General features: G+C 35.0%; 1 protein-coding gene across 1 annotated transcript in view; it reads right to left on the bottom strand.

The window, feature by feature from the left end:
- Vps11 (vacuolar protein sorting 11) overlaps positions 1–14,916 on the bottom strand; it is a 99,734-nt gene that overhangs the window by 64,665 nt on the left and 20,153 nt on the right. The window contains exons 4-7 of the mRNA XM_089092989.1: positions 10,924–11,090; positions 8,748–8,837; positions 4,229–4,368; positions 1,129–1,344 (exon numbers count right to left, since the gene is read on the bottom strand). Of these exons, the coding sequence (XP_088949115.1) occupies positions 1,129–1,344; positions 4,229–4,368; positions 8,748–8,837; positions 10,924–11,090 (613 nt within the window). The remainder of the gene's footprint in view (positions 1–1,128; positions 1,345–4,228; positions 4,369–8,747; positions 8,838–10,923; positions 11,091–14,916) is intronic.

Raw genomic sequence — 14,916 nt, 5'->3', positions numbered from 1 at the left:
CCATCCAAATTTATTTGAAGCCTCCCTCTTTACACCCTCCCCAGAAGTTCCAATATCCCTTAAATCCTTCCTTACAACCTCATGCCATCCATTTCGGGGACGACCTACTTTTCGCTTGGCTCTAGATGGTTAGCCACAAAGGATAATCTTTGGCAATCAGTCTTTCTTCCGCAGAACGTGTCCTAGCCATATCAATCTTTCTCTCGTTATAGGCCTAGATAGCGGTATAAAAACACATTTTTCGTATACCTTCCTATTTGAAATACGGTCCGTAGACGATTCCTTTGGAAAACCCCTAATAAATCCTCCTCTGTCTTTTGGAGCAGCAACGTTTCAGACCCAAACTTGACCACTGTCATCACTATAGATTCCAACATTCTAGTCTTGGTTCGACTTATCGTTTTATTCTTCCAAACTTTTTTCAACCTTAATAAACACCCTCGGTCTTAGATATTCTACTGTAAACATATTTTATAACAAATCCATTTATCCTATCTTTCAGGTACTTACAGGTATTTCAAAACGAAAAGGGTATTTCGAAATAAGAGACTGCGCTAATACGTCCTAATTTCAAATAAAGATTTTTCAGCCCAACTTTATGAAAAAGCCAAAATACTGGTTAAGGAATTAAAAAGATATTGAAAAAAACACCCAATCAAGGAGTTCAGAATAGTAAATAATTATTAAGCAAAAATTAGCTAGTATATAGAAAGTGATAACCATAATTTTCGGTAATACTGAAATATCGACTAGAAAAAAACTCAAGGCGAAGTTTGGTAAAATTAACATTTGAATTAGTGAAATATTTTGTCGTGATTCTAAACGATACTGTAAATATTTCAGCAATGCTCGTCAAAGTTCTAGTCAAAATTTAGTCAAAATTTTAGTCTTGTCTAGTTTTGCTTTTTTTATGCTTAAAATGTCGTTTTTATCACATCTTCTTCTTTCTGTTTTTCCATTGAAAAACTATTACGGGTGTGAATTCCAAATATTCGTATCTGTACTATTTTAATTCCATTGTTTTTATTAAGAGTTTGTACCCATTTCTTTGTTTCTATCGTTATTTATATCAACATAAAGGCGTCTGATAAAACTCATTCTGGATAGTCAATAGTCAATCGAGTCTACCTGATGGCAACATCATACAGATTCTTCTTGAAGAGAGTATCTAGTTTGGTTTGAAGGTCCTTCTCTCTCAACTCCAGGATTCGATCATCAACGGTATATACATAAAGGCTTCCAAAAACTGGAAATACATTTACAACAGCTGAAGTTGTTGTAGAGAAAGCGATAGAACGGGCTGCAAGATCAATAACATGGACTGCGTTTTTCTCAGCTCCTTCACTTGAAAAAGATAGCGAAAAGGAATCCATTAATGCATATAAAATCATTTTTGCATTATTATTAGAAAGCGTTAGGACAAAGGTTAAAAAAAATTATTTCTCTTCGAAAATAAAACTGAGAAATAAAAAACAAGTTAGATGATTTTAATAGAAGAAATAGAAGAAAAATATACTTGAAAAAAAGGAATAGCTAGTTTCCTTTTTGCTCGTTATTATACCCACAAATAGTGAGAAAAAAAAGTAGTAGAACAACCCTCATAAAAGAATATTCTAAATAGTATATACTATTTAATATACATAATAATATAAAGGTGTATAAAACAGGCTTTCAACAGTAACACCAAGCAAGGTCTTTTTCTCTGCTAAGGGTGCTTTAGAGAGCTAAAAAAAATGGAATTTATATTCAACAGTGGTTGCTAGCAGACGAAGAACTCTAAATAATTGGTTCTCTAAATAATTGCATGAGACCGATCTCAAAATCAAGTTACTGCACATTTGACTTGATCATTTTTTGCTACCCGTGTCAACCCAACAGCCTATTATACCAGCATATTAGCGTGTTGACAGATGATCGTGGTTGGAGCAGTAGCTGCAATATAATAAAGAACAAACCATGACCAATAGTAGGATAAATCTTTAAAACGCGTTTCATAAGAAACTGTTTAGTATGAAACATTTTCCAATGGAAGCTGATTGAGAAATTATAGCTATTTTCAGGTTTAACAAAATAGTACTTTGTAATTATTGAAACACATTTTTGAAAATTTCCAAAAAAGTCCTGAGACATCTCGTAAATGATGTCCAATTGAAATGAAAAGTAAACCACTAAAATCGCCATCGTTGAAAACCCAAACCGGAGAAAACTATTGACACTTTGAAAAGCCAGGAAGATCACATTTGCGCAAGGATAACATGTATATGTCACCTTTTTGTCCCACTGAGTGATCATATCAAACCAGCGGTGGCAGCTTATTTTGGATGAAGCTCTTTTGAATAAAAATAACAATATCTAGAGCCCTTTTTAAGAATCAGACGAAACCACACCATAGCAAAGAACCGTTTTTTTGACATTTTGTGCCATAAAACATATCTTCGCTTAAAGGGGCCAAAAGGCAGAGGAATGCAAATTCTAAGATAGTCAATCAATTTCTTGTGTTCTAAAACCCTTAACTGTGGGCTTACAGTTCATTATATTGAATTTCGAGCGAAATCGCGTTTTATCAGGGGCTAGAATAATTGTTAGTTCTCCTCTTTTTCTTCTTTTTTTCCAGAGTTGAACTTACTGAATCAAAGGTCGTAGATGATCATGAGGGGGGTCACTTGACTAGAAATTCATACTTCTATCCCGGTTGCTAAGTCACAATGTGATCACGCCAAGACAAATTGCCATTTTCTGCCAAAAATCTTGGCCAAATAAGGCCACCAGCTTAATCTTAATTTTAAATATAATTCTTAACAGGAATAACTCTGTCTGCAATAGTATCTAAAAACAAACTTTTGCATACGGACCAATAAGGTCCGCGTAGCGCAGGTGGCGACATTCTAATGCTCTTCCTTCAACCAGGAGTGTTCAGCGCTGTTTGAGGCAAATCATCTGACGCTTCTCGTGCTTTCCCCTAGATTCCTCTATGTACCCATTTTCAGCTCTGCGGACTTTTGGCTTGTCTTAGAGCAGTGGTTCTCAAACTTATTTAGACACTGTGCCCCTATTTACTCGCAAATATTTTTGGTACTCCTTCGCAGTTACCAGTACTAAGCAACATATAGCTAAAATATAAATTAAATTGCCAATCCTAGAGTTAAAGGGTTGTTTTATTTTTTGTTGGCCGGCCGCGTACCCCTTAAAAAAATTTGCGTACCCCAAGGGGTACGCGTACCATAGTTTGAGAACCACTAACTTAGACCACTGTCTTAGTGGTAACACCACTAACTCTCGCGCCAAACCAAACAATAGCCACCATCAAGACATGGACCAGCGACCCTTCGCTTGTGAGTCTAACGTCCTAACCATTCGTCCGGCATGGATCAATAATGTTTCAGTAAAGGTAAGATAAGGTTTTATGTTATTTATATTTTAGTCGTTTTCGGGCCCATTTTTAGAAGTTTTAGACTTTGGTATTCTCAAGCCTGTTTGCGCTTTTTTGCGTACTCCCTTTGTGGTGATGTTTATCACCAGCCATGTATTACGTAATTTTTCATGTAGAATCCGAGCATTTATAAATGCTGTATTGAGTAAAGTTAATTGTTTTTATTTTTCATCTCATGGTGAACTACTTCTCAAAATCAATATCATATTTTCACAAAACTCACGAACAGAATATATTAGAATGGATATAAGTCTAACAATGATAACCATAATGCAGTAGGATGTAATCATGCAATAAGATCTATAGATGGCACATCAGTTGAATTCGCTCGTATTCTAAGGTTAGTATGTGCTGAAAACTGCATGACACGGCACCTATGAGGAATAAAAATAATATTATGATTATTTTTTTAATTACGAAAAAAATTACCCAGGAAAGTAATATACACTTAATAAAAAAGATGTCTATAATATGTATGGCTCACTTACACATATTATGAAAAAAAAAGAATAATCCTACATGTAAAATTTAAAATTAGTAAAAAAAAATTATATTATCAACACAGTAAAGCACCAAAATAATAAGACCCATGGTTGGTTCAATAAAATTCAATGAAAATATTATTTCAAATAAATTTACATGAATAAGTACGAGGTGGGAAAAATAAAAACATAATTTGGAAATTAGCGAAAAAATTATGTCAAAGTCAAATATTTTTTTATCAAAGGTAAAAAAAAGCCAAATTAATTACTTTAAAAAAACAGCTTAAATGTTGCGAAACTGAATTCTTTTACATACCTGACGGGAACACCATGTGACGGCTGTTCTTTAACCACAACAACCAAATAGCCTCGATACCACTGGATTAACTTTTTTTCTCCATCAAATGCATAGCAAGTGCCTCGACTTTCTAGTCCCCCCGTAAAACTATATATAGCCTAAAAAAGGGAGAGTAGTCATAAGAAAATAACCAAAAATAGAAAAACAAATGCTTAGGGAAGGAAGAACAACCATTAGAAACATAATCAGAAATAAAAGAGACCCAACCAAGATAGAAAGATTCAATGCTGCAGTTACCAAAATTTAGATAACTAGAATAATATAAACAAATTTTAACTACTGGTAGAATCCATAGTCGTAAAAAGTCTTTCTTGGCGAAAAGAGTTAAGTTTTACCAAAGATTGAAAATACGACGATTTTAGAAAAAATTAAACTCTTGAACATCTTTTCTCCCTAAGTGTGGCAGTTAATGGTGACTGTCATTAAAGAACTCTAAAACTTAGTGACCTAATCATTTTGAAGCAGCTAAATAAAGTAAAATTCAATCTTCACAACATTCGCCATAACAAACATCAGCGAGGACGTGTTAAAAAAACTAAAACAGTGTATGTTAAAATTTTACCCTTCGGAGCCCTTAAAATAAATAAGTATGTCAAACCCTCGTGAAATTTTCTTCAAGAATACATGACGTATCTCCGTTTTTGTTTTTTTTTCATCGTAAACCCGTCATGGTTGCAACCCATAACCAATATTCCAAATTTAACCCTTCTATCACAAGAACTTCCAAACTTTGTGTTTAGATTGTCGCTTTTTTCTGATTCACAACAGGCTTTTTTTCCGAAAATAGTTCTACCGTCAATATCATGGGACTTGCCTACTCTAGAATACAATGTAAAATCAGTCTCGGCAATATTAATTGATAATAAACTCAAACTAGTAAAAATGTAGAAACTTCTCAACACACTATCAACTTTCGACACAAGACTATCCAAAGAACGACTTGAAAAAGTAACCGCAGTGTCATCATCGAATGACGTTAGGCCAAAATCCGGAAGATAAAACCTCATGCTACCTAAATAAACCAGGTAGAGAAGTGAGCCAACGATCGACCCCTGTGGTACACCACAAAACACCCAATATAGCGAAAAAGAAACGTCATCAATTATTACTTTAGTAGACCTTCCACACAAATAGCTTCCAAACCATTTTAAATTCACTCCTTTAATGGCTAAATATTTAAATCTTCGCAGTAAAATTCTAAAATCTAAGGTATCAAATGCTTTATTAAAATAAAATAAAAATGGTTAGGGAGATCCCACCTTTTTTAAAATAATTATTTACAAAATCAACAAGATGTCTGGCAACATCACCAGTTGAATGAACTTTCTAAACACCGGATCGGTTTTTACTTAGTAAACACCATTTCGTGATATGGTTATATAAGCGTCGGTAACTAATTTTCTCCAGTAGTTTTTAGAATAATGCCAGCATCGATATCGGTTTCCGGTTTATAGAATTTGACCCGATATCCCCTTTATAAATAGGAATGACTTTAGCTTGCTTCAAAGTTTCTGGAAAAGTCCCTGTCTCCAGCTACAAGTTCAGAATACGAAGTATAAATGGTAATATATCATTACAGCCTTAAAATTTCACAGATTTACGCCATCAATCCCGGCCAAATTCAATTTTATGCTTTTCACTATTTTCACCACTTCATCAGTTGTTCCAGATTGTCACCACGAGTCAACAAATTCTTCACTAAGAAAATTTTCCCTGTCATTCTTTGCACTTTCCTGAACTGACGAGCCAATATGAGAATAAAACTGGATAAAATGATTCGCTACCACATTTGTATCACTCACAGAACTTCCATTAATATCTGCAAGGCGACTGGCTACTTTTCTGAATTCCCATAAACTCATTAATGACTTGCCATGTCACATTGGTATATCCCTTATGATCTGAAAACTTGTCTTCATAATATTCCTTCTTTGCCTGTCTTGTCATGCTGTTAAATTATTTCTAACTCTCTTAAACTTCGTAAAATCTGCATCATCCTGGCTGTTTAGAGATTGCTCATACAGCAGATTCCGTTTGTTTATCATGTCTATCATTTCTTTCGTAGTCCACGGCTTTTATTTTTTAACCAGTCGCAATGGACACTTAACTTGATCCTTGGCAAGAAAAGAATCTCCAGAGATCTTCAGGGCCGAGTCACTTGATGCAACTCAACTCCTCGGCAAAATTATTCAAGTTCTGCTTTTTCAGCTTACGCGTCAGTATTTTCTTTGCCAAGATGCGTCCAAAGATCAGCATTGTCATTTTATAAATAACCCCTTACATTTCAACAAGCTTAACTGTATGGATTATACATAACTGAACAAAAATGGCTGTTTTAGAGGCCGCTAACTTACGTATTATTTTACACCATAAAATATATTTATACTTATACACTACTGATTTATAGATTTCCTTGTGAATACTTCACAAACCAACAAGACCTTTGTTGATTGATATTAAGAGATATTAATTCTAAAGCTTCAAAAAGTTGCCTTTCATCCTTAACAAGGGTAGTTAAGATTTTAGTTGCATAGGTATTTTTCTAGGCTTATATATGTTTACCAACTTATTCCAGCCCCCAATTCCTATCCCAGATAGGAACGGGGCCCCAATTAGTGATAAGGCAAGGAGAGAGGAGAGAGGGGAGAACCTTTTGAAAATATGCTAAACCGCGACAGAATTGCAGTAAAAGATATAAAAAGAGTGACAAATTTTGTGACACTTTGGATGTGAAGAAAGATTTATTTTTAATTCTAAAGGAAGAATTAATAACAGCACTAAAGGAATTAAAAAATGATAAGGCCGCAGGTGCCAATAGTGTGGTAAATGAGTTTTTTTTTTATATGGTGGTTGTGAAGTTAGAGATAAATTATTGAAGATTGTAAATATAATTTTTGAAAAAAGGGAAGTACCTAGCGATTTTGGGAAAACTTTAATTTAACCTCTCTATAAGAAAGGTGATAAGAGTGAGTGTAGTAGTTACAGAGGCATTATCTTGGTATCTATAGGAAGCAATTTACTTAGTATGATCATAATTTTTAGACTTAGAGATGCTGTAGATAAAGTTTTAAGAGAAAAACAATGTGATTTTAGGACGAGAAGAGGATGCCTTGACCAAATTTTCACTCATAGATTAATAATTGAGAAATGCCTGAGTTATCAAACCCCTTTAGTTCTGAGTTTATAGATCATGAGCAAGTATTTTATTCCGCTGTTAGAAGAGCTTTAGCGAAGGTCGTCTCCTTTTACGGTATACCAAATAAATGCATTAAAGTGATTAGTGCTATGTACGAGAATAACATTGCTGCGGTTAAGGAAGGAAATGGGGTTAGTAGCTGGTTTCGTATTAAATCAGGAGTTAAGGGGGGTTGCGTTCTATCCCCATTTATATAAATAATTTTGATGGACTTCATCCTAGATGCACAGCAAAGACAATGGGATAACACGAAAACAATTGGGGATCTAAGTCTAGATTCTGCTGATGGTTTAAGCATCTAGATGAGAACGTTAGCATTATGACTGAATTTTTAGAGGTTTTGAGAGCTCAGGGTGCAAGAATAAGTTTGAACATAAATTTGAAGAAGACTAAGTCACTAAGACTGGGAATAAGTGAAGGTGAAGAGGTGATAGTGGAAAAAAAGAAGATCGATGATTGGACGGTTTCACTTACCTATGCAGTATTATTAGTAAAGACGGTGAGTGCAGTGAAGACGCTAAAAGTAGAATAACCACGGCCCAGGGTGTTTTGACACAGTTGAAAAAAGTATAGAAGAATATGAAGACAAGTTGGCAAACCAAGATTAGAATATTGGAAGCTACAGTGATGACGGTGGTCAAGTAGGGTCCAGAAGCATGGGGACTCCGAAAGACTGAGGAGGATTTACTAGATGTTTTCCAGAGAAATTGCCTACGGATCGTTTTGGGTTCCCGTCTGACTGACCGTATGTCAAACAGTAAGCTGTACAAAAAATGTGGTTCAATCCCACTTTCCAGGACTGTAATGAGAGAAAGGTTGAGATGGCTAGGACACGTTCTGCGGCGGATGACGGATGACAGATTGCCAAAGATCGTTTTTGTCAGCAAACCATCTAGAGACAAACGAAAAGCAGGTCGTGCCCGAATGGAGTAGGAGGAAGTGGTAAGGAAAGATTTAAGGGAAATGAGAGGTTCTTGGGAGAGTGTAAAAAGTGAAGCTATGAATAGATCGGGATGAAGAAGGAGCGTGCGCAGCTGTGTTGACCTTAGGCGACTTGGAGCTGCATTGAGTTGTTAGTAATAGTAGTAGTAAATTTTACGATGGAAATAAAGAATTTACATTCTTCATTCATATTTTTGTCGTAGCTCTTTCGGGATGTATTCTCTAAAAAAAAACTGAAAAGAGCAAAATATTATTAAAAAAAAAACAACATTTTAGCAAAGACAGTTTTTTTCACTTCGCTGTTAAATAAGCAAAAACAAGGATTCCTAGTTAACTCACATCGTTTCTAGCAATCAAAAGTATTGCCTCATTTCTCAAATCAGCCAATACACTGCAACCTTTGTCACATCCAATCGAGTCACAGAGATCCTGGAAAAAATAGTAGATTGTATCTTTAATAAAACAACACCTGAAAAACAAATACAATTAAGGGCACAAATGAGCAATGAGCACCTCCAACAGCAAAACCATAAACATAGTCTCTTTTTGCATTCCTATATCTCTGTTTAACTTTTTCTATGGTTAAGTCAAAATACTTACATTTCGTCATTTTGTTCTAACTTACAATTTAAACACTATTTAATTCTACAAACTAACCAAAATCTCATCTTTTCCCCATTTCTTCTGTAATCAAGATTGTGATTGTTATTTTTGAAAACTTTGTTACCTACACATTTTTCAAACAAGACTATTTCAAACAAGATACGTCAGTTATCATATACTGAACTATTGATTTCTAAGACTTCGTACGAATTTATGTTTCAAATACTACTGCTGTTGCAGATTCTTCGTTATTATAAACTAAGAATTAAAACACAATTTAAGGGATGATATATTATGTAAAAAAAACAGTTGATTTTTGAATCCTATGATATAGGAATGGAGGAGGAGCGTCTGCGACCTTTTTTGGCATCAGGTGGCTTGGTCCTGCAGTGACCTGTTAACAGTAGAAGTAGTAGCTAGTAAGCTAACATATGTATATTGGAACAAAATAAAACACAGCTATTATAGAATTTTTCTAAGTACATGGGTGCCCCCCCCCCCAACGGAACAACTGCTCGACGGAGGTAATTGGCTAATATAAGACATTGTGATTCAAAAAAGAGGAACAGAAAATTAAGTGTTGAGATGCTTTTAGAATGTAGAACAACTGTTTCAGTCGGTTTTAAACTTAAATAATCAATCAGCTTGGGTTTAAGAGCACTTAGTTTATTGAATCTGGTACCAGGAATAATTTCAAATGATCATTTGAAGGAGGAGAAATGGGATTTGGAGTCAAAACATTTTAGTTCAAAGTTCCCTATTAGTTTTTGTAGTGTCGTCTCTAAGGTAGTTAGATTTAATTGAGCTTGTCGTTTTTCATTTTTATAATACTGAGCTCAAAGATAATTTAAACAACTGTCTTTTGGATGGGTTCAAGCCTGTAGCATTGATCAACCAGGGTGTAAAATGGACAATCATACTCAAGGCAAGGCCAAAGATAACGTGGTTACTTTTAAGTAATCAAGACAACCGATTACTTCTAAGCTATCAAAAGGTATATTATTTTTTTTTTGAATTGAGATAAACGGTTAATCAACAGGTCTAAACTAAGCTGGAAACAGGAAATTTCCACTTTAGATCTTAACTGAACCATAAGCAAGGGATTTTGGGATACTTTAAATCTTAAACCACAAGACCAACCTACTTTAATGTTATTTTTTATAGAGAGATTAACATCATGAATTCTATTGTTTGGTAATTCAAACATGAAGTCTAAACCACGTTCAGGAGAAATTGCCATTTGTCAGAGGTAAAGGACAGTCGAGTCATAAGCGAATTTAAAACGAGTCTAAATTTCTCCGAAAACTATCGATGAGGCGGGTTCAAATCACGAACACCTGTTTAATGATCAGGCCTAACAAAATAGTCCGAACAAGTGATCTTTAAACAATAATGTCAAACATAAGTACTAGATAAGACGTACAGTAGCTTGGATGGAAACCAAACTGATCTTTATCTTTTTTACCTTAATATAAGAAAAAATATCATAAATTATACTTCCGAAAATGTTTGCAAAAATTGGAGTTTCGGAAATTGTTTAGGGATCAGTCAGTCTTTTCGTGTATACATCTGGAATAGGATAAAAAAATTCACCCTTGCAACTCACTGCAAATAAACCATCAGCAAAAACGCTGGTAAACGACAAAAACGATAAAAAACCGGTAAAACAATTTTTTTTTTTTTGAAAAAGTAGATTTGGAACCTCCAAGAAACTCAGTTTTAGGCACCAACGGTTTAGCATTTTTCCGGTGGGTCCATGGAGCCGGCATTTGGGGGATTTCCTTTCGCTCCCTTCTTCCTACAATGTTCACATATGATCTGATCATTCCATTTAATGGAAATTTTCATTTCTTGGTAATCTAAATACGATAAACGAGCAATCAAATAATATAAATTTGAAGGAATCAATTACCAACTTGTCTTTCTCCCTTGTAACGGAAGTATAACAGAAGACTTCGTTTTTTGTAGTAATGAATAAGCATGGAAGTTTTGTTGATTCTTTCCAAGAGAGTCCAGTTATAGGAGATTTTCCTTCAAAAATGACTTTTTGTTTTGTAGATCGATTTCTACATAGATCACCTAGAATGAAGCAGTTGTGTTCAAAAAAAAAAGAAAAGAAAGTGATTTGGTAATGGTTTAGCATTCCTTTATTATCTGCAAATCGTTAGAGGTTGACGGCCATACCCTATGAGCCGAAAACAAAGCACATTCAGTAACGTGCCGACTCTGAACCCTTTTAAATACCACCCGGTTTTTTTTTTAAGGGTAAATATAAGGACATTAGGCGATTCTCCTCTTATTATTTAAAAAAAAAAAACATTTTGCACAAAATAAGTTTTTCAAAGAAAAGTAAAGAACTTCATTAAACCAAAAATGAGTAAAAATAAAATCAAGTAATCTACCAAGCGTAAAACTACCACAAATCACCATTAATAAATAAATGAAACCCAAAACAAACAAAAGTCACAATAAATAACCGAGTCAAACTCAAAACGAGCAGAAATTAACATGAACAGGGCTCAAAACCCCTATGCCTTTCCAAGGCCAGAACACAATTTTCACTTTGCTTAAAAAAAATACATATGAATGTGCATTGTCAGTTTAATATACATATATTGATATTTATTGATCAAAATGTTAAAAATAATTGATTTATTAAAGTTATAAAGGTAAAAAACATTTAAATTTATTTCCGTAAAGTGCAAATGATGTTCTGTTCCTTGGGAAAACATAGGGGTTTAGAGACCGTTCAGCTATGCTGAAAAAATAGATATCTTAAATTTTGATTAGAAGTGCTTGGAAAATTATGAGCTAAAGAGGAGGGCTGATTGCGCTCCAATCACTTTTGACTCTTAAAAAGGGTACTAGAACTCTGAATTTCCAAACAAATTGGCTCCTTTAAGATATCAATGATATTAATTGCTATGACAGAGCAGCGCTGACTATGATACTGCTTATATGACCTTTTACTGCCTGCATGCGTATAGTTTTTTCATTTAATCGAAACTCACCCTAAACGTTTCAGCTTAATACCCTTAACTGTCGGTAGTCAAAGTAACCGTAGAAGTAGTATCAAAAGTATACACATAGTGTCTTCTGGCTAGTTCAAAATCTGTTACAACTTACCCTGAAAGGTGTAACTTAATAATGTAAGCCGTTATTGTGATCTTGCTTTGTCACCCTATTGACAACCTAAATTATCATAGTTCGTTTTGATTTAGTTCAGAGTCCGCCTAAATATTCCTTGAAAGCTTCACCTTAATACCCTTAGCTTGTGTAGTAGCAATAGTTGTAGCAACAGTAGTAGCATTAGTAGCAGTATGCACGTAGCACATTTTTTTCAACATCCCCTTCAATACGCGATGAAATTTTTAACTTAACACCACCAACCGGTCCTGAAGCATTGTTTATACGTCCTCTTGACAACCTATGTGAGCATAGTGTGTTTTGATTTATTTCAATACAGCTACAATATTGTCCAAACTTTTCGCCTTAATACCCTTAGATTTATTAGTAGTATTAGTAGCACCAGTTGTTATAGTAGTAGAAGTAGGAGTGGAGTTAATAGTAGTAGTATTATCTTTAGTAGCAGTATTGGTAGTAGTCGCAATAATGATATTCGTAGCAGTAGTTGTAGTTGTAAGAGTATAAGCACCAGTATTATGATGCAAATATTTTCTTTTGGTTATAGTTCAACATCCCCCACAACAAGCGTTGCAAGTTTTCATTTCACATACGAAACTGTTCCTAATATATTCCTGATATGCCCTTTTGATAACATGCATACGGATGGCAGGTTGTCATCTGTACAACAGAAATTTTCAGAAATATTCCCTGAAAATTTCATCTTCATACCCTTAGGTATAGTTGTAGTAGTAGTTACAGCAGTAGTATAACTAATCAGCTTAATACAATTAGCCATTGCTATGATATTGTCGATTTGCTCTTTTTTAACCTGTATATTCGTATACTTTTTCTAAATTTTCATCTTAATGCCCTTAACCTTCCAAGTACTTGTGATAGAAGTAGTAGTCGGTGCAATAGTAATAGTAGTAGTAGAACTAGTAAATGTTGCAGTAGTAGTAGTATTAGTAGTAGTGTGCATATATTGCCTTTTGGTCAATTTTTCATCCCCTTTAAGTATTCTCCGAGAGTTCCAAATTAATACACAAACCAATTGTTAAGATACACTATTTTGACAATCTAAATGCACATAGTCTCTTTTGTTAGTTCGAATTTGCCATCAATATTCTCTCAAATGTTACCTTGTTAGACTTAGCCTTGATAGTACTATCATCACAGTAGTTTAGGTGGTAGTAAAAGTAGTTACAGTGCTAGTATTGTATTAGAAGTAGTTGCAGCAGTATGATTAGCAGTAGTTGCTTGTGCATGTTTCCTGTTGTTCAGTTGAACATCGCTTTCATGATGCCCCGGAAGTTTTCCCTTGACACGTTAACCTGTTCCAAAAATATTGTTGATGTGCGCTTTTGACACCCTTTTGACACCCTTTTCACCTTAATACTCTAAAATTTACAAGTTGTTGCAATTGAAGTAGTAGTTGGAGTAGTTTAGTAGCAGTAGTAGCATAGGAAAAAATAGCAGTGGTATTAGTGTTAGTAGTGACCAGCATATATTACCATTTTGTCAATTGATCTTCCCCTTTCTCCGAAAAGTATTCTCCGAAAGATTTAACTTGATGCCCGAATCAACTCTTTAGATATGCCCTTTTGACAATCTCCATGCGCATAGTGTGTTTTGATTTAGTTCAAATTCCCCCTCAATATTCTGTCAAATTTGCACCTTCATACGTGTAGCCTTAATTAGCCTTAATACGGGGGTGGGGGGTTACATCCCCAAACACATAATTACTGAGCTTTTTAACGATGCTGAAAAAATGATGTCTCAAAACTTTGTTTGGATGCTTGTTATGGAAAATGGTGGGCTTGGGGGGGGGGTCTCAAATAACTTTGACTCTTAAAACGGGCATTATAATTTTCAATCTAAAATCAAATGAGATCCATCTGAATTTAATACGGTTATCCTTCCAATCAGAAACGTCGGTGTCTACATGGCATCAATGAAAGTCCTTGCCCCAGGGCTCAGGGGGGATGTTCCAACCTTGGAGGCATTGTTATATGTGCTTTGGACTATTTTAAGCAAAATTATTATCGCACAATTTCAGTCATATACATTTATTCAAAAGAGGGTTAGTTGGGGAGAAACTGGTTGACCTCCACCACTATTGACCTTTAAAAGGGAACTAGAACTTCCAATTTCAACCAAATGAGCCACCTCTAAAGTTTATACAGCCATCCTATCTGTAAGAACCTTAAATTCCCAGGGGCATAACTTACAACCATCGTCCTTAGGCTCTGGTGGTTTGTATCAACCTCAAAAGCCTTGTTATATGATCTTTGAGCTGTTTTGAACAAAAGGCCTGTCTCAAAATATCTATTGGATACATCTCGGTAAAATACGACTTGCTCGCGTGTGTGAGTGTGTGTGTGTGGGGGGGGGGGGGAGGGTAGCTAAGCTCTGATCACTTTTACTCTTAAAAAGAGCACTAGAGCTTCTGATTACCAATCCAATGAGTCCCCTCCAAAGCATATACGATCACCTTTTCTATAAGAATCTTATATGCCCCCAGGGCATAACTTACAACCCTTGCCCTGAGAGCAGTAGGGGGATAGGGTCTTCCTCACAGACGTAATTTCTGGACCCTTCAACTACGATAAACAAAATCGTTATTTCCAAATTTTCATTGGAGGTGTTAAGGGAAATTATGAGCGTGGAGGGGAAGCTGGTTGCTCTCAAATCCCTTTGACTCTTAATGAAATTACTCTTAATAATTCTGAATAGGAGCCAAATCACTTTGACTCTTAATGAATCCTAATGAAATGAGCCC

This window comes from Artemia sp. Qi Xiang Cuo, chromosome 8, assembly GCF_049724085.1.
Source record: "Artemia sp. Qi Xiang Cuo chromosome 8, ASM4972408v1, whole genome shotgun sequence".
NCBI classification, from domain to species: domain Eukaryota; kingdom Metazoa; phylum Arthropoda; class Branchiopoda; order Anostraca; family Artemiidae; genus Artemia; species Artemia sp. Qi Xiang Cuo.
This window is presented reverse-complemented; position numbering and strand designations above follow the sequence as displayed.